General features: G+C 49.6%; 8 protein-coding genes across 8 annotated transcripts; 3 read left to right on the top strand and 5 right to left on the bottom strand.

Annotated features, from left to right (window-relative positions):
- Positions 1 to 137: 137 nt before the first annotated feature.
- On the top strand, positions 138 to 2,040 carry N7489_009286 (uncharacterized protein; the record flags this gene model as incomplete). The annotated part of the gene is made up of 2 exons (XM_056715036.1): positions 138 to 1,051; positions 1,101 to 2,040. 2 exons carry the CDS (start codon positions 138 to 140, stop codon positions 2,038 to 2,040), a joined length of 1,854 nt encoding a protein of 617 aa, XP_056562658.1.
- Positions 2,041 to 2,647: 607 nt separating this feature from the next.
- N7489_009285 (60S ribosomal protein eL13) lies at positions 2,648 to 3,769 on the bottom strand (the record flags this gene model as incomplete). The annotated part of the gene is made up of 5 exons (XM_056715035.1): positions 2,648 to 3,082; positions 3,160 to 3,318; positions 3,448 to 3,494; positions 3,600 to 3,633; positions 3,767 to 3,769. The coding sequence occupies 5 exons, from the start codon at positions 3,767 to 3,769 to the stop codon at positions 2,648 to 2,650; spliced, it is 678 nt and encodes a 225-aa protein (XP_056562657.1).
- A 645-nt stretch (positions 3,770 to 4,414) lies between these two features.
- On the bottom strand, positions 4,415 to 5,662 carry N7489_009284 (uncharacterized protein; the record flags this gene model as incomplete). Its single annotated transcript, XM_056715034.1, has 1 exon — positions 4,415 to 5,662. The coding sequence occupies one exon, from the start codon at positions 5,660 to 5,662 to the stop codon at positions 4,415 to 4,417; it is 1,248 nt and encodes a 415-aa protein (XP_056562656.1).
- A 1,743-nt stretch (positions 5,663 to 7,405) lies between these two features.
- On the top strand, positions 7,406 to 10,519 carry N7489_009283 (uncharacterized protein; the record flags this gene model as incomplete). Its single annotated transcript, XM_056715033.1, has 1 exon — positions 7,406 to 10,519. One exon carries the CDS (start codon positions 7,406 to 7,408, stop codon positions 10,517 to 10,519), a length of 3,114 nt encoding a protein of 1,037 aa, XP_056562655.1.
- A 157-nt stretch (positions 10,520 to 10,676) lies between these two features.
- N7489_009282 (uncharacterized protein) lies at positions 10,677 to 11,780 on the bottom strand (the record flags this gene model as incomplete). Its single annotated transcript, XM_056715032.1, has 1 exon — positions 10,677 to 11,780. The coding sequence occupies one exon, from the start codon at positions 11,778 to 11,780 to the stop codon at positions 10,677 to 10,679; it is 1,104 nt and encodes a 367-aa protein (XP_056562654.1).
- Positions 11,781 to 12,522: 742 nt separating this feature from the next.
- N7489_009281 (uncharacterized protein) lies at positions 12,523 to 13,783 on the bottom strand (the record flags this gene model as incomplete). The annotated part of the gene is made up of 3 exons (XM_056715031.1): positions 12,523 to 13,036; positions 13,091 to 13,569; positions 13,628 to 13,783. 3 exons carry the CDS (start codon positions 13,781 to 13,783, stop codon positions 12,523 to 12,525), a joined length of 1,149 nt encoding a protein of 382 aa, XP_056562653.1.
- A 608-nt stretch (positions 13,784 to 14,391) lies between these two features.
- On the bottom strand, positions 14,392 to 15,418 carry N7489_009280 (alpha/beta fold hydrolase; the record flags this gene model as incomplete). Its single annotated transcript, XM_056715030.1, has 3 exons — positions 14,392 to 14,565; positions 14,619 to 14,972; positions 15,053 to 15,418. 3 exons carry the CDS (start codon positions 15,416 to 15,418, stop codon positions 14,392 to 14,394), a joined length of 894 nt encoding a protein of 297 aa, XP_056562652.1.
- An 812-nt stretch (positions 15,419 to 16,230) lies between these two features.
- On the top strand, positions 16,231 to 17,821 carry arp6 (actin family protein; the record flags this gene model as incomplete). Its single annotated transcript, XM_056715029.1, has 4 exons — positions 16,231 to 16,735; positions 16,795 to 17,500; positions 17,565 to 17,627; positions 17,683 to 17,821. 4 exons carry the CDS (start codon positions 16,231 to 16,233, stop codon positions 17,819 to 17,821), a joined length of 1,413 nt encoding a protein of 470 aa, XP_056562651.1.
- Between the last annotated feature and the right edge of the window lie 973 nt (positions 17,822 to 18,794).

Genomic DNA, 18,794 nt, shown 5'->3' with positions numbered 1-18,794 from the left:
GTTGGGAAAGTCTAATTGTTCTTCCGCATTAACGAGGGGAGATTAAGTCATAGTGCAAACACTGCAAACAGTGCCAGTTGTTTATCTTCCCGAGGTCATCATCTGCGCGTCAGGCAAGACGAACACCCCATGCGACAATGGATTCCCCAGCAAAACGACAGAAGACTGGCGAGACTACAGGGCTTACTGTGGTGCCAGATATTCCTCAAAATGAACCCCATCGGTCGAGACGACCCTCCTTCCAGTCTCCAACGAGGGCCAGCCTCGCACGGTCACATCCCGATCTATTAGAGCGCGCAAGCAGCAGATCTCCTGCTCGACGAATAGCAAGCAAAGACAGCGGGCAACAAGATCCTCGAAAATTTGGCTTACGCGATCGCAAAGCGCTCCGACCGTCGCTCAATGCCTCCGCAAGTCCCCTCACTCGACCTCGAGGCGCTGAAGCGCCCGAAAGTTCCCCCAACAGGCGTTCAAGTGGCGTTCAAGCGTTCTCAAAACCCCCGCGCAGGATTTCAAGGAGGATCCTCCCAGGGGATTTCGTGTTTGGGTCTCCAATCCCTCGACCTAAGAATCCCGAATCGAATACCCCCGAGCGTCAATTGGAATTGGAACTGGGCAGTGCCACAAGAGAAGCAGATACGGATATAGGTCCGGACGCTAGTTTTATGGATGAAGATATCCTCGAACCCGATCTCCCGCCCACGCCAACACAACTAGGTCTGGAAAAGGCCCCGGATCGACCTAGAGGGATGTTGAGTAGCAGCCCTAGTAGGCGACAGGAGAAACGAGCGAACCGACGAATTGCCAATGCATTACATGAGAGCCCACTTAAGGCAGTAAACTTCCAATCTCCTCCACCGGAGGGTTTCGAGGCAACTCCAGACCTGGGTGGAGTTTCAGCGGCTGTTCGCGAGAAACGTAATTCGCGCGAGAAGAGCGCTGCCGATCTGCGACGACTGAGAAATGAAGTTGCAGAACTGGAAACGTGGGCAAAGAAAATCGAATCCAATCCTGACTTGAAAGGCGACACCAGAGGACTCGACCAATTTCTGTGGGTTCCACAAAGTCATTTTGGCTTGAATACTGCTGACAATCTCTAGGTCTTTACTCACATCGGAAGAGGCGAATCGGACAAATCTCCCAGTGCCCCAAACAGCCCCTAAATCAATATCATCCCTCCTCAGTACTTTACTCCCATTCTCCGCCAATATCCCTCGCCCAAAACATGAATTATCATCGCTACCAACGAATCCATTTGCCCTGCAAGAAGCATCTCAATCACCGCCATACCTAACAGCCTTCGCACCCTTGACCCTCAAAACCCGTACAGCTCGCTCGTCTCGTGGGGAGGAGTTGTTAGAAACGCACACACTAATATTTTCTCCCCCGTCTCCATTCCCAGCAAATCTGTACAGCGTGACGGTTGTCTACGAAACGAACCCCGAGACCCAGTGTTTGACTTCCCTGTCAGTGCCTACTGGCAGCGACAGCAAGAAAAGAAATGTCCCTGAGGCTCTTCGTCGATGGATTAATACCCGCTTAGAAAACCCACTCTTGAAACTTGACGTGGCAACTCTATGCTGGGGAATCAACCGGTACTGGGAATCTGCAATCACCCGTGCTCGTTTGTGGGCACATATTGACCGCAAGTATGGCCCTAGGGCCTTGCGGGGCAGAAAAGATACTGCCTCGGAGAGCAAGGACGGCGTTATCACGCTTTCTGAACTGCGACGACTTGTCCCGCATTTGGACCGGAGTGTCATGGTCATCAAACCTAAATCTTCTGACTCCAGCCTCCGGGTGCTTTTATCAAATAATTTAGTGTTGGATGAGTGGACCGGAGAGTCTCAGCTGCGGCCTGAGATCAGCGTGTCGATCCCCGGGGTAGATAAGAAAATCGACCAGGAGACGAAGAAGCTTTTTTATGCGTTGCTACATGAGGATGACACTTCGAGCACGCGAAGTGTGGAGGGTGGTATCCACATTGATGCGGTGGTAAGGGCGACTGAAGGTGCTCTTGGTGCTTTGTTCGGTCTTTGAATATTTTGGTTATTCCGGGGTGGTTTCATTGTCAGCGTTAAGACGCTGGAGTGGTGGTTAGCGTAGTTCTCTGAAGATACCCGAGCAGAGCTCAAACTGCAAATTTATTGTGTTCCTCTTAAAGTGTTACTTATGAGATAAAGACCTTTCTGTTTTCACAAACTAGCCTGACCATATGTTATGTAGTCATAGGCACCGTCTTGCAAGAAATACATGGAAAGAACATCCTACAATTCCCATCTAACCAGGCCTTAAAAAGACAAATCTACGTCCATAGCGAAGCTACAAAGTATATAAAGAAATGAACTACCAAGAAGCCTTCAATGTTGTCCACGCTGGACGCCCAAGACAGAATGCCTGGGCTACCAGCTGGATAGACACAAAAGCATTGAGGTATACAGGCACAAGGCCAAGGTTGAGAGAATTGGGCGGTTTTGAATTTCGAGAGATCTTCCGAGTTCTTTCTTTTAGAGACAAAAAGGAGTAAAAGTTGGGGAGGGAGAGAGGGAATCAAGGAAGAGGTGCAACGCCATGCCACAGTACACTAATCCCCGATTCGAAAACCGAACCCGATCATCATCATCAGCACGAGAGGGAATTATCACATTTATTTCTTGGCAGCGGCCTCATCCTCAGCCTTGGTCTTGGCACGCTTCTCACGCATACCCTGGTAGCGGGCCTCAGCGCGGGCGTCACGGAGACGACGGTAAGCAGCCTCCTCGCCCTTGGGGAGCGAGTCGCGCTTGACCTCGGTGACGGCCTCAGCAGCGGTGGGGTTGGTGATGGGGAAGGTGGCCTCAACACGGGTGGCGATGCCGTCACGCTTGCCCTCAGCGACGGTGGCCTTGACGGCCTTGACTTCCTCGGCGGAGGAGTCGAGCTTCTTGAACTGACCGCTCCTGCGGGGGAAGAGGATCAAGCGGGCCTTGTAGTCCTGAAGACGGGCGACGTTGGCAACCAGGGACTCCTTAGAGTAGTTGGTACGGCGGTGGTCAACGGAGATACCGACGGTGGGAGCAAGCTTCTTGGGGATACCAGCTTCCTATAAACCATCGAAAATTTTCGAATTAGTGAATTGTTTCTCCATAGTGCCTCCACTTTCGATGCGGCTCAATTTACCTTCAGCTCAGCGAGGGTGAAACCACGACCGGCACGAACGCGACGGTTGTACTTGATGGTGGGGCATCGGACAACGGGACGCAGCTTGTCAACCGGACGGGGAGCAACAGCAGCCGCCTTAGCGATGCGGGCCTCACGACGACGGTGCTTCCGGCCGGGCTATGCGATTCATGTTAGTCGGCCAAATTCATATCCTGCAAAGAAAAATTTTCTTCGGTTCCAAGTCGTTTGCGATATCGTCCGGAATAAAAAAAAGTTCTCTAGTCGGGGGATGTTGGATTGTCGTACCTGGTCGAAGTGCACACGGACACGACGCTGCCAGTCCTTGTGGAAGTCTATTCAATAATTCGTTAAACACAGTTCCTTCAATGTCTGATCTCCCAAGACTTTCGGTCGGTCTGAAGCGATCATATAAAGGTGCAAAGCGACGGGTCACTCACGGTTCTTCTGAATCTGGTTGTTGTGCTTGATCGCCTATATATCCCACACAATCGGTCAGTCAACCATTTCTTTCGCTGTTTCGAGGCGTATTTCAATCTGTCGATTTCTCTCAATCGCACAAGTCGAATCTTTTATTGTATCTTCCAAGCAGGGATAGGGAACGCACCATGTTGACGGATGGGGATCGAGCCGGGTGGTGGTCGTCGAGGGTTGCTGGTCAAATCCTCCTTCACGGCAGAAAATGAAGTTCCCATTTTTCGTGTGGCCGCCCGCTGACGGACACACCGCCTCGCTTAGCGAGCCCTAACCAAGCCGGATTCGGTAATCTGCCAGAGTTATTTTCTATTTTTTATTCTTTGATTTTATGCTCTGCTGTGATATCTCAAACATCGAATTGTTGAATGAGATCATACTTGAATTTTCTTTTCATGGAAGTTTTCCAAGATTGTAATTCGCTAGTCTTTGCAAGACTCTATACCTATTGTACATGGTTGTACCATCCCGAATTCATATCTATAGCTGCATAATAGCCATTCCACCCTGAGCCCGGGACTAATTGCCGCAAAACAAACACTCGGCCATAATTCCCATACCGAAAAGCCAGTTAACAACGCCACATTCGAAGGGCCATGGATCACTGTCGCATGGCCTCTTCATACAAAAAAAACCCAAAATCCCCCCAAAAAAATCAGTCGCTGGTTTGAAAACACCACATTTGGCATGTCTTCATCATTCGTGAGGTTCCCATAATCGTAACAAGCAAAGCAGCGCTAGGTCATGAATCATATCAAAGTTGGTGACACGGGACATAGACTCAAGCATTGATGCCTAGACCAATGCCATTTGTAGCCCTAGACTTTTTCGTGGCGCCAACGTTCGCGTCACTGTCTGCCTTGCGCTTTCCAGGGCGAGATCGCTCAACGCCGGGTTTCTGCACCTGGCCGAACAACTTTGTCTGGAGCAATGTGCTGCTCTTGGGAACAGTGGAGCGCATGTGCTGCGGGGAGGCCAGAGCCTCTTCCGCGGCCTCGGAGGCTGAGAGAGATACGGTGCTGTCGCTATCATAGTGGTCTTCTCTTGGCTGTCCAATTGGAGTGAGGTACTGGCCCTTCGAGTGATTCGGTGTGACGGGGACGGAGGTTGCAGAGTGAGTACCATAAGCGTGTGTCTGGTTGGTGAGTTTATCGGCATAGAGAAGAGCGGCGAGACCATCTGCGTGTTCACCATGGCAGATATTGTGTATATCATTTTGAGTGCCCGGCGACATGCTGCCGTAGTTGAAGATCTGGGAAAAGTGCTTGCGGTTGTCACCAATGCGGCGCTTCAGCATGAGGTTCTGCTCTTCGAGGTCCATAGACCGACTGGTAGCTTCATCGATGGCACGTTTCGCCTTTCGAAGTCTTCGGTCCAGAACAGTATTGAGTTCTTCTAACTCCTGCGAGCGCTGGACAGCCGAGAGATAATCGGAGTTCAAGGTAGACTGGGACTGCTTGGGCGTGATGGGATCTGCGGGCTGCGACCGACTACGGTACTCGGCGCTCTGAATAATCTCAACTTCGCGCTTGGCAAGCTGATGCTCCACCTCAGCGCGCTTGACGGCTTCATTGCTTGCGAAAGAGGCCAAACTGTTCTGCAGTTTGAAGTGCAGCGCAGACATGCGCGACTCTCGGGCTACGGCTAAAAGTTCCTTGGCAATCGTGCGCAGTTGGCTTTCGCTGGCGTTGTCGATTTCCTCCAGGGTGGGTAGGTTCTCAGAGGCGCCGTAGGCATCGCACAACGACTTGTCCAGATCGGTGGGTTTCGCCAACGAGGGGCTCAAGGAGCGCGAGTGAGAGCGAGAGCGAAGCGGGGCCCCTGGGATTTGAGATGAGGGTGGAGGGGTCATATCTGATGACGACAATGGCGGGGGTGAGAGGAACTTCTTATCCGACTGGGACGATGGGCGCTTAGCCATAGCGCTGAGCTCTGGCGACGGGGACAAAGTGGCCCGGCGGACTGGAGTTGAAGGCACGATCTCTGCAGGTGCATCCAGGGAATTTTGTGAGTTGGTGTTTTGAGACATGGTGGATGTGTAGTTGTGTAGTTGTGTATTGATGTTGATATAAGATATCACTATGATAGAACCACGAGGGTTTAGGAGGGTTTAGCCGTGGGGAAACGGGTCCTCGCACTAATTTCTTATCAGCATCTTTATCGTAGAACAGATGATTGAAGCACAAAAGAATTATGTACATACCGGAGACTGATATCAGTCCTTAGGCTAGATCGCACAGATGCTTAGACCGGGTATGTTGCCTTAGGAACCAAATGAGAAGACGGAGGACCGGGGGCGGAGCAAGGGGTAGGAATCTCAATCTTGAACTAAGAAGACAATGACTTGGAGAAATTGGAGAAGGATGAATGAAGGGAGAATAATGGAGTTGAGGGAGACCTTAAGAGGAAGAGGTTACTCCAGCTCGCGTTATTGGGAGGGGCTGGGAGGCTGGGAACGGGGGAGTTTCAAGGTACCCGCTTTGGGTTAGTCCAGTCCCAGCCCCGGTCAATTATCTAAGAATATAAACCAATCATAGATGGGTATGTAATTACACCAAGCCTATTTAAGTTAGTCTGGCGATCACGGGACGCTCAGGGCAAGTAAACACCCGCGACCGGACAAGCGCTGGGGGGTTGGGCAGGCAACCGATCGATAAGCACCAAGATCAGTATATGATGCATGATATCGTGGAGACTTCGTCGGTTTGAGCCTTTAGATGCTTTGCAGGAAAGCTACCTAGGTAGGGTCCTCGCATAACGTAAATAAAGAGAACTATTATAGTTATCCCATTATAAGTTTCGAAAAATTTGACTGAAATTGCTACCTAGGTAGTGCATAAATTGAATCACCTAGTACAAGATGTAGAAGATAATATCCGTATGTATCTAGGATGTCGGAATAGCCAGGCAGAGCTTCTTTCTATAAAGATATTATGCAAGGGCATCTCTTGTTTAGGTACTACCTGAAACAGTCGGTGCCAGCCCTCTTCAGCGGCGAAAGCAAGAATCAGGTCTTTTGGAATCTCTACTAATATCTTTCGGGTTCAACATACTAAATCCAAATGTCTTACATTAGATGGATACTGGCTATTAGGAGAATATTGGGCGCAAAATCCTAAATGGAAGTGTTTGCTCCTAGTATTATTTTCTGTATACTCCTGGGTCAGTATACTGGCACCTGCCCCTATGCTCCTATGCTATACACTGAAATATCTCTTTTTTGGCTCCTGGCTACCCAGATGAGAGCTTTGAGTTCCTGCTGTCAAGTTGCGCTGTTTGTAATCTGACATTGCTCTTTGATGTATATATCCGACGGAATAAGCCAACTACAACATACAGGCCAACTCTACCTCGCATGTCCATCAAATTGCAATTCCACGGTCTGTCATACATGAGAATTGTAGAAGACAGGGTTAGATATCTTTGTAGCAATATGTACCTCATCTTATGCTATATATGAGGTCTGCTTGGTACAAAATATTTCATGGATCAGGAGTAAACCAGTTGATGCCTGAGGCGACGATCGCGGGATTGTGAGACCTTAGAAATGTAAACAATCCGCTTAGTCCGAAAGATCTCTTGCCCTCCAGGTCTTCATTCTTTCCAAGGTTTGCAAAGACCACGATTTTGACAGGACTGAAACTCCCACTGCGACCTTCCCCCGCCCTCCACATTCTTTGTCCCACTTCTTATCATCGGACATGACTATCCGAATTTCTTGACGTGACTTTCTCCCTGACCGAAGACCAACATCAATAACTGGAACGCCAATATGGAAGGACAGCCTAAGACATCGACGCGCCCTGCGAGTAGTATACCACGCCCTACAAGCGGCATTCCACGACTTACTTCAAGATTGCCTTTACCCACGAGCACCGCATCAAAATCGATCAAACCCTCACCTTCTCGAGACAGACTACGAGCCGATCCTGGCCTAGACGAAAGGAGGTTACGAAGACCATCTCACAACACGCTCGTGAAAAAACCGTCCTCGCACCACTTATCGCCACCCAAGCCGCAGGATGATCCTATCCCGGCCCTCACGAAAGACCATATCCAAGGCAAGGAAGACGACGCACATGTTCCAGAGGGGGCGAGCTCGACTGCTGGGGATGATGACACTGTATCAATCGCATCGGCCCAAGAAACACGCGGGCGCCGTGGAGTACGCCCATCTTTGTCCGAGCGCACGCTTGAGACGCTAGCGCAAATTCCACCATCACCGGCTTCGACGAGAAGGCAGTCCAGCTTTTTCAATGGCGGCAGCCCGGTACGATCCCCATCTCGCGCCCCGTCCAATGTGTCCAACGTTTCGAGATCGCCATCGAGGGCATCTTCTTGCGCCCCGCCAAGCAACGAGCTATATATACAGCCTGTTTCGAAGCTGCGTCTTCCCTCAGAGGCTCGTATGTCGACTGCTGGATCTCTTTCTCCAGTCCGGGGCTCGGAGGACAGCGTGAGCCCCTCCAGATTGAAGCGGCCGTCGCCCAGACAAAGTATAACACCAGGAGACGGTGTCCTCACGGACGTCAGCTCGCCGCTCAAGAATATAATACCAGAAAGACCCATTGGGAACAAGGATACGCCAAGATCCTCACTTATCCGTCCACCACCCAGAAAGACATCCACAAAGCCTGCTAAGTCAAATATGGGTCCCCCAGAAAGACCCCTGCAAGTGAAGAAAACAAGAAAACCTCAAACAGAGCAGGTATCGACCTTACGCTCCCCATCGACCGCTTCACGATATGTGTCTGCCTCTTCAAGCATGCCTGATGACCTGTCTCCAGAGCAACAGGCAGAAATTGAAGCAAGGAAAGTCTCCAAATCATCTAGTACGCTACGTGAAACTATAGCAAAGGCAAAGGCTGCTCGCAAAGCGATGGCGGCCGGAGAGACAAAGGAAAACCCAGGAAAGCAAGTCTATCAGGCCGCGACCATCGATGCGCCTCTCGATTCGTGGGCGGGCGGCGACGACGATGATCCTTTCGGCCAACTGCCCAAGGGGTCCAACTCTCTGGTGATGCGCAAGCGCGTACAGACAGCACGCGCGACCGGCCAGTTGAATATCGCAGCGTTTTGTCTAAAAGAGATCCCAAAAGAAGTGCTGACGATGTACGACTACGACCCAGAGAACTCTGCGAATTGGTTCGAAAATGTCGATCTTGTCAAATTTAATGCCGCGGACAATGAGCTGGAACAAATCTCGGATGCCACCTTTCCCGATATCGACCCCGAGGAGTTTGATCCTGATAGCGATGATCGAGGACTTCAATTTGGGGGCCTTGAAACGTTGGATCTCCATGGCAATATACTCAAATCACTTCCGATGGGTCTCCGACGTCTGCAAAACTTGCACACTCTCAATCTGTCGAATAATTATTTGGACATGGCCAAGATCGAGATAATTTCAGAGATAAAGTCTCTGACGGACCTAAAGCTTGCAAATAATCAACTGCAAGGAGAACTAACTGCCGTCATTGGTCGTCTTCCTAACTTGGAGTCTTTGGATCTGCGTGGCAACAGTCTCACCAAGCTCCCAGATGATCTCGTTGGGTTGGGTTCTCTGAGAACTTTGGATGTCAGTGAGAACAAGTTCACATCTTTGCCGTTCGAAGTCCTCAGCAAACTTCCCCTGAGAACGCTCAATGCGCAAAAGAACAGACTGGAAGGAACTTTGATACCGGCGTCAGTGAACAAGTTGGAGAAATTGCAGTCCCTAAATATCGCCAATAATGCTGTGGTTGTCTTCTCAGCCGGTGACGCGCTTGAACTTCCTAATTTACATACTCTACTGATCGGTGTCAATCGCATCACGCATCTCCCATGCATGACTTCTTGGCAGTCATTATTGACGCTATCTGCCGAAGAAAACAAAATTGCAGAACTTCCTCAAGGGTTTGAGGAGCTTAAGAGCCTCAAGAAGGCAGATTTCACAGGAAATTCTCTCACGCGCTTGGATGAGAGGATTGGATTAATGGAAAACCTTGCCTCTTTGCGGGTTTCCAATAACCCACTTCGTGAGCGCAGGCTGCTGAGGATGGACACTGACGATATCAAACGAGACTTGCGGAGCCTCTGCGAGCCTGATCCTCAGGACACAGATGACGAGGGCTCAGTGGCCACGCAATTCACTCTAGCGCCTGAGAACCCCGCGCTCGATGGCAGCTGGCAGATTAAATCTGGTGGGACTCTTGACAAATCTTATTCCGAAATGACGGATCTTAAGGTAGAACAGCTGGAGATGATACCGTCGCTAGACATTCGATGTCTTTATCTACAGCACAATGAATTGAGCTGTTTCCCTGCTCCCGCAATCGGAATGCTCGCGCAGTGTCTGGTTGAGCTCGATCTCTCACACAACCCCTTGAGTGGCGCTGACTTCTTGTCTTCCCCACTTGAGTTGCCAAAGCTCCAGTCACTGACCTTAAACGCGACCGGCTTGACGTCATGGGAGCCTCTCTTGTCCAACCTAGTAGCCCCGTATTTGACCTTCTTGGATGTGTCGCACAACCGTTTGAAGGGACCACTCCCCTATCTGAGGCAGACCTACCCAGAGCTCAAGACCCTTGTGGCCTCTGACAACCAGATCGCCAGCTTGGACTTCGAAGCCGTCAAAGGGTTGCAGGTCTTGGAGCTAAGCAACAATGACCTTGATTCGCTTCCCCCAAAGATTGGCCTGCTGGCTGCAGGACGTTCCCCTCGGAACTGGGGCAATGGATCGGCCTTGAGACGTTTTGAGGTGGCTGGCAATCGATTCCGAGTACCTCGCTGGCAAGTAGTTGCCAAAGGAACCGATGCGATTCTGGAATTCTTGCGAGAGCGGATTCCCATTGCTGATCTGCCGGAATGGGAGCAGGAACACGAAACTCCGGAGGAAGAATTCTAAGCATGAGATCCAGTTGGAGATTATGATTTAGAAAGGCTTGTATAATATCACCATCTTTGTTCTATGTACATATACATAATATCGCTGCCCATGCTTTTCTCGGGCTTTTGTCATCTCATCATCGGCTTCTTTGCAGCTTTGTGACAGATAACTACCTTCAGTTCTTTTCAATTGACTTGCTGACCTCATCAATCACCTTGAGCCACGTCTTCGACCATGTGGCGAATTTGTCGGCAGGTGCATCGTCCTTAACATCCGCAGAGCCCCAGGGTGACGCGACCAACTCCACCGCTTGAGTGGCCCACTTCCTCGTCTTCCGCAGATATTGCGCAGAGGTTTCAAAATTGGCCTCGTATAACGCGCCGGCTGCCTCATCAACATCGCCCGGGATAGCTTGTAGATTCAGCATCAAGGACTCCAGCTTCTTGACACCAGACGAAGAAGCCAATGGTGTATTTCCGGCATTCTTCAGTCGATTGTTGATGATAGCTGGGTAGGCCTGAGCAATAGGCTTGAGGAAACGAAGTGTAGATTTCTTATGTTCCTGGAGGGCAGCCGTCTCTTCTTCGTCATCCTCATCGTCGTCCTCGCCCTTATAATCCCCACCCTTCCCATCATCACTGAGAACATCGTCAAAGAAACCATCGTCCTCTTCTTCCGGATCCCAATCCTCAATTTCCTCAACCGCGTCGCGAACCAGGTCCCTCCACTGCTCAACGCGGCGCATGACAAACCCAACAACCCCCTTATTCGCGACATCGATTGTAGCATCACACGAGTCCCAGACACGGCCCGTAGCGAGCGTTACAGCATCTTTTTCGGATTTCGTAACACTGCTCTCCTTCCCTGTGTCCTTCTTCTCTTGGTCTTTCTTCTCTCCAACAAGCTTGACCTCCCGAACCAGCGCCGAAAGCTCTGTTAAAGAAGTCTTGACAAGAAGCAAGACCTCGGAGTGAAACGCCTTGGTGTATTGCGCTGGTGTAACGAGGAGGGCAGCGGTCACCAGCGACGGCAGAACAGATTCATTGAGCTCACGGAGCACGGTGCCAACAGCGGAATGCGTAAACGGCGAGGTAATGGCCAGCAGGGAGAGTTTCGTGACGTGTGCTTTGAGCGCGCTCGACGAAGCAGTTAAGAGGGGCAGGGCTTCGGCATCTTTTGCGGCTTCGGCTGCGCCTGTCGGGAGCGTGGTGAGAGCTGTCTGAAATTGGCCGATGAGGGATAGGGTTGTGTCAAGGACTGGGGATAGTTGTTTGGACATTTTGTGACGGTGGTGGGCTGGCCAGGGGTGAGTGGGAGGGGAGTGTAGCAGAGAAAAAAATTGGGCGGTCGGGTCTGATAATTATCGCGGGGCTGATTAGGGCTCTGCGGGGTCACCTGGAATTTCTATGTTAGAAGTCAAAGCTGTCAGATTGAGCCTGGTTTAATTGGTCTGCTGTTTGCAGATGTGTATTTTGATTTCTATCTTTATATTTCTTTCAGTCCAAAGATCTTTGAGGGTATGTTGCTAGCATATATCAATGTCCTTCTAGTAGATCCCTCGTTTACCTTATATGCCACGAAGAGCTCCTGACATGCCATGGCTTTACTTAATGGATAATTCAGTCAAACCAAACGCAGTAAAGCTGCCTTGTCGGTTTCTGCCCAGTAAAAGCAAGGGCGCTATTTGAGCGACCTGAGCAAGCGACCTCGATATTAGTCCCATCACGTGCCTCCTACTAGATATAGCGCTGTATGGACAGCCCAGTTGTGATCTTGTGGCAACGTAGATAGCGGCAAAATATCCTTATGTACATAATTGACCAGAATTATCCACCGATGGGTACCGGCCTAGTTTCTGCTCTAGATCATGGAGAGCTCACTGTACCTTTTACCCTACAGCGTACATTGATGGATATCTCAAGCTAAACATCTCCCCAGCTCGCCAGTAGACAAGTAAAAAATGACATCCTGTGACATTAACCGAAATCCCAATCTTAGTATAATACAAAGGATAATTCCCCTCAGCGCGTAGTCTGCGTAAACTCCTTGTCGACTCTAATCTCAGTCAGGGGAATCTCATCCCCGTCAGAATGCTCACCGGCCCTGGGACCCAATACATTGGTATACGTCTTCCCTTGGTCATAGTCCGGCCTAAACGAGGCATCCATTCGCGTCTGTTCTCCCGCTGAGTTATGATCATCTGGTAGGTGATAGAAAGAGTGCCGTTTCGGATGCTTGGTATGCTGAATGATAGTAGAAGTGGACTCCCCTGTTCCTGAAGGCTGAGTGGCAGGGTCCGTGGTTTTGGCAGTTGTTCTGTTTGTACTTTTGAAGAGAGCCATAACGCTACCATGGACACCCAGCATGCGTGCTATGAAACGGAGAGCAGGGCGAATGGTCGGGAGGTTGGCCGAAACGATACCGGCGGACATTTCAATCGCGGTCCAGCCAACTGTTGGGGCAAGAGTGTAGGAGGAATCAATCGAACTGTAGCTGAAGAGGACTGAGAAACGGTAGGCAGAGGCGAAGACGACGCTGTTGAGGTTAGATTGGTTTTCTTGGGGGCTTTTGGAAATGTTAGTGGCTTACAAGAATCCCAAGCTGAAGGCAATCAACACGGCTATCTTTTCCGACATTCGAAGTTGAAGCTTCCATACTTGTGGAATTGGAAGGAGTAGAATGGCAACGTCGGTTGCGATCGTTGAGACGGCATTGGCGACCCATGTGGCGACCTGATCGATGCACCGACCTGGAAGCTGGGGATACCATAGTTTCTGGACGGGGACGCAAATGAAGATGAAGAGAAAGGTTATACAGATGACCCAAAGGATAATAAATACCCCAATGATGTATGCCCATGTCTTGAAGTAAGGGAAGCGGAAGATCCGATAGTACATGAGCAGAATGCTCAGCTTGGTCCATACCAGGTTGAACACGTAGAGAACTTCGGCGACAACGAGATACTTTGCAATCAAAATCACGTTTTCCGCCGGAATAGTATCTGCATGAAGGCCCATTCCCTTATGAATCATAGCATAGATGAATCCGACAACGACCAGGTTCCATAGCTTATGTTTGATTAGAAACCATGCGATTGTGATTCAATGGAGTGAGAGTCGAACTAACCATAGAAAAGATGACCATATAGTCATCCCACCACAGCTTTTGCATCCGCTCATAACGGGCGAGTAGTCGAAGACAAACCGTCACGAAGGCCAGCACCGTGACAGAGGCCGTGGTAGCTATAGACCATGGCTGCAGACTGTCCTGATTGCTTTCCATGACGTTTGGTTCAGGGAGGAGAACATAGAAACAGGCCAGCAAATGTTGGGCAATACAATCTTATGTATTCAGCCCGGGGTATGCCGAGATTCTGCATCGAAAAGTGCCCATCTTTGTGTGTCGACCACACGGCTCGTAAAATTCCAGGAATTCCACTTTTGAACGTTTAACTGACAAGCTTGGCGTCTGGAGTTTTGACTTAGTTCGGTAGTTGGCCCCACCGGGTCAGGGATTTGCTCTGGTTTTTGCACTAATATCACTTTATGCATGTTATGTATCGTTTATATGTATCATTCATATGTATCATTCATATATGTATCACTATGTAAAGTAAGCTTTAGGAACTATCGAGTAGACGAATGGCCTGCATATATGTGAAGAAATCTCCACGTGGATGCAAGGGTTGTAAATTCCTTCTTAGGGAGGTTGTGGCTGAAAATACGGAGGCCCACTCTATGAAGCAAAAGAAAAAGTAGGATAATTACTCCGTACCCGTTATTAAACGAGAAAAGAACTAAAAATGGAAATATTCTGTTTCATTTCGTTTAGGACTATTGACTGGCTTAGTGGTCTTCATTGGTTTCCATTAGCCGAAAATTACCTAGGTACTAATTGTACTTCGTTACCATCTCCAAAAGGGCCTCATTCACCTCCTTTGGATTGGTGGCGTTCAAGTAATGGGCACCTCCTTCAATCATCACAAGTTTGGCCTCCACAGACGAGGTAAAACGCTTAATGTGCTCTGCAGGAACGATCGTCCCAAAAGGAGTGTCTTCAGTTCCCTGATCGATTTGTTAATGCACAAATCATCTATATCAGTAGACTCGGGACTCACCTGTAGCCAATAAACAGGACATTTGATATCCCTGATCCGGAGCAGGAGCCCATCCCTCTCCAATAGGCAATTGAGCGCCATTCGAACCTTTTTCCGGCCCTCATCACCCTTATACACTTCCTTCAATGTCTGAGTCCAGAATGCCGATCTCGTTTCAGTGGCAGCGGCACCAAAGCCAATTCCCCCCACCAGTCCGCACCAGACGTCATCCACAACGAAGTCGGGTGTAGCCGAGGAACTGGTCCACTTCTCATAGAACACCGTGAGATTGGCAGCAGGATCCCAACAGCCCTTCGACCGAGAATCAGAGGACTCATAATCCATGGAGGTTCCGAGAGGCATAATACCGAGAATCTAGCAATATGTTAATACTATTAGTTTGGCTTGGCTTGGGGCATAACCAGCAGTTCATTGACCCCAGGGCTTGGACCTACCCTCTCTGGGGCTAGGAGGGCCATCCTAGTCACGATCCATCCACCCTGACTTGTCCCCAGCACAAAGGCTTTCTGAATCCCAAAGTGGTCCATGACCTGTAAGGCCATGTGTGCAGAATCCCAGTACGTAAAGTGTTCCGAGGGAGAACTGGTCGAGCCATGACCTAATGGCTCAATAGCCAGAAGATTCATGGCATCAGTCAAAGCTTCATTGTTGAATTGATCATGGTAGAGAGACACCGTCATACACATCGAATTCATAAGCACACATGTTGGCTTGGAAGGATCATAATGGTTCTTAGAGAAGGCGTACCCAGCCTTGATGCCACCAAGGTGTGGGACTTCGATAGTTTGCGGTGCAGCCATTTCCTAATAATCAGTGGTCTTTGGGCCGAATATTTGATTTATCTACGGAGTACGGCGGACTTTGGAGGGGAAAAGGGAAGTCAATATGCTAGGGGAGTTAGCCGAGTTAGCCCCTCCATACTCCGTATGGAGCATGCAAATCCCGAGACTTGTGCAACGCCCTCGGTATTTCATCCTAAATTAGCGATTGATCTCCAATTGACCGTCTTGTGGAGTCGTTTAGGTAGACGGTTTGTCAGGGTTTGCTTGGCTTAAGACCAATATATACTCCGTACTAAAGCTGCCGGGTGGTGGGGCCGGACGCTGTCTGAGATATTACTGGTACATTCACCTTCCAGGAAACGATGCATTATCCATGTATTGAGGTATTTGTGACGGATATCGCCACATTTAGGGGTTTTTGATACGAAGTTGAAGTTGCGAATAATGTCGTGCAGCCAAAAGTGCTTAGGAAATATGTTTGACCGATACACTTTAACGCTGATGATCGCCAACCAATGCTTAGGTAGATAGATCTCACCCCCTGGCTTCGAGACCAGTAGAGTGCACATAGGAGTTCATCTGATAGAGCATCTGCTTACCCCTTACTTGCCGGGAGCGAACAATGGACGGGATGTTTCTTGGCCTGTAGACCTTGGCGGAGCTGTACGTGACTACCTATGTTGTAGGTAGCTCGGCGAACCAGTCCTGGCCCGGCGAACACAATATTACCTAAGCAGGAATTTTCAATATCAAACAAGGCAAACACCTTTCATCATTGCATCCCAGCTTGACGGAAGCTCAAAGCTCTTTGATCATCATTGCCAGCCATAATGGGAACAGCTAAGGCCCGCGCTCCTCCAAGGACACCTGCAACACCGACTCAGCCCGTGGAGACGTCGCGGTACCTTCCCGAGCAGACCTTTATCATCGACAATGGCGCCTATATGATAAAGGCCGGCTACGCTTCTCATGCCCCGGCCTCCGACGAAAGCATTTCCGGCTGCTCATCGATACCCAATGCTCTCGTTAAGACACGCGATAACAAGATCGTCATCGGTGCACAGTTAGCCACAGTTAACGACTGGAATGAGGCGATGTTCCGGCGCCCCGTGGAGAAGGGATATGTTGTGAACTGGGAAGCCGAGAGAGAGATTTGGGACCAGTCTTTCTTTGATGGGAAGGTAACGGCTCGGAATCAGAATTACCACATCGCGGACCCGGAAGACACTACCCTTGTGCTTACCGAGGCACCGAACGCCTTGCCAATCTTACAACGGCATGCTGATGAGATGGTTATGGAGGAATGGGGATTTGGGGGATATGCGAGATGTTTGGGTATGGTAGTCGGATGACTTGTTGCTGCATATGATGCCGTACTGACTTGAGGTCTTTAGGTCCAACCCTCAACGCATGGAACGAAATCCACTCTCTTTTCGGCGATCCTGTCTCTAATACATCCGACGCATCTATCTTGCCCGCAGATTGCTTACTCGTCGTTGATTCTGGCTACTCGCACACCACAGTGACGCCGGTTTACAAAGGCCAAGCTCTTCAACGCGGAATCCGAAGACTCGATCTTGGAGGCAAGCACCTTACAAATTACCTGAAGGAGATCGTGTCAATGAGACAATACAACATGGTGGACGAAACGTATATTATGAACGAAGTCAAAGAGGCGGTCTGCTATGTCAGCAATGACTTTTCTGGTGATTTGGAAAAAGCATGGAAAAGTGGCCAAAAGCGCCAGGGTGGTCCTGAAGAGGGAATCGTGTTGGACTATGTGCTTCCAGACCCGAATGCAAACAAGAAGGGTTTCATTCGACCGCATGATCCTCTTCTGCATGCCAAAAAGAAGAAAGGGGCAGTCTCCGGGCTCAGCGCGGAGGTGTTGTCGGAGGATGTACTGGTGCTGGGTAATGAGCGCTTTGCTGTCCCGGAGCTTCTATTCACCCCCGGAGATATTGGTATGAAGTCAGCCGGCGTACCCGATATGATTCTTCAGAGTTTGTCGGTTCTTCCTACTGGCTTGCACTCCGCCTTTCTGGCGAATGTTCTCGTTGTCGGAGGAAATGCTTTGATTCCGGGCTTCATGGAAAGACTGTGAGTTCTCGGAAGTCAATTGGTTGAAGTGTTGAAGTTTCTACTAACAACTGCCTTCTTATAGAGAAACCGAATTGCGACAGATTGCCTCTGCTGAATGTGTCGTGAGAGTACGCCGGGCTAAGGAGTGAGTGGTCATCCCATCTGGTTATCTTTGCCTTTGAAAGTACTAATATTAATAGCCCTGTTCACTCAACATGGCTGGGAGGCACTCGCCTTGCAGCGAACAGAGAGGAACTCAGCAAAGTATCCATCACTCGCCAAGAATATCAAGAATACGGGTCAGGATGGGCCGTTCGACGATTTGCCGGCCTTGCATAAGGTCCCAATCGCTGTTGGATTAAGTATGGGAGTTTTAACGATGGCCGAAATAGACAGCATTTGCATTTAGTGATACCCTAGTTTTCAATGTCAGTGGCCAATGTACAAAATATTTTGGAACGCGTATATAAACATTTTCAAGGCTAGAACACCGTACTTCTGACATTACGATGTGATTATTCGCTCTAATTCTGGAATAAGCTGTGTTTTTACCTGTTTGGGAAATTCCCAGATCCATGGATTCACGGCTGCTGTTCATGTTCACCTCTATGTTTGGGCTATAAACTTAAGCACTTAGAAGAAGATATTGTTGCGATCCAATGGAATAAAGGAGAGCCCCAAGAAGAGTCAGTCTCGCCAAAGCCCTCTTAATGCGCTGACTACAAGACAGCAACCCCTAAGATGTAGCCGTCATCCCAGGATTAGCTATGGGTCTTCAGGAACAAGAATAGAAATAGCTTTCTCCCATCCATGGCTATATTTTAGATCCATATATGGCCTGAAAGATGAGGCGCACCCTGCGCTTCTATATAAGGGGACGTCTTCCTGCCCTAGTCTCTTAGATCTGGCCATGCACTTTGTCCCTCTTTGAAGGGCCCAGTACCAAATCCCCCAAGTCTACACCGAATTCACGACAGAATGCCTAAGAGCCGCTCGCCCGTACAAAAACTCTTAGACTACTTGGAGAGAGTATTCGTATCCAAGAAAGTTAGCGAGGAAATCGGCCAGTCAGTAAAGCACAAAGGCAATCGAAGCCAATTAGAAGCAATGCACTAACTCTTCACAGATGCACTAGCTGCTTCCGAAAGTTCCCAACGAGCAACTTATTAACTGCTCCCTGTGCACACCAATACTGCCCCTCATGCCTCCGACGGATGTCCTCAACAGCCTTGAAGAACCCGGACATGTTCCCGGCAAAATGTTGTTTTCAAGAGATCCCCACCAAAGCACTCGTGGAGGTGATGAGTCCTCG

Source organism: Penicillium chrysogenum, assembly GCF_028827035.1.
Source record: "Penicillium chrysogenum strain IBT 35668 chromosome Unknown utg000005l_segment0_segment0, whole genome shotgun sequence".
Classification (NCBI taxonomy): Eukaryota; Fungi; Ascomycota; class Eurotiomycetes; order Eurotiales; family Aspergillaceae; genus Penicillium; species Penicillium chrysogenum.
This window is presented reverse-complemented; position numbering and strand designations above follow the sequence as displayed.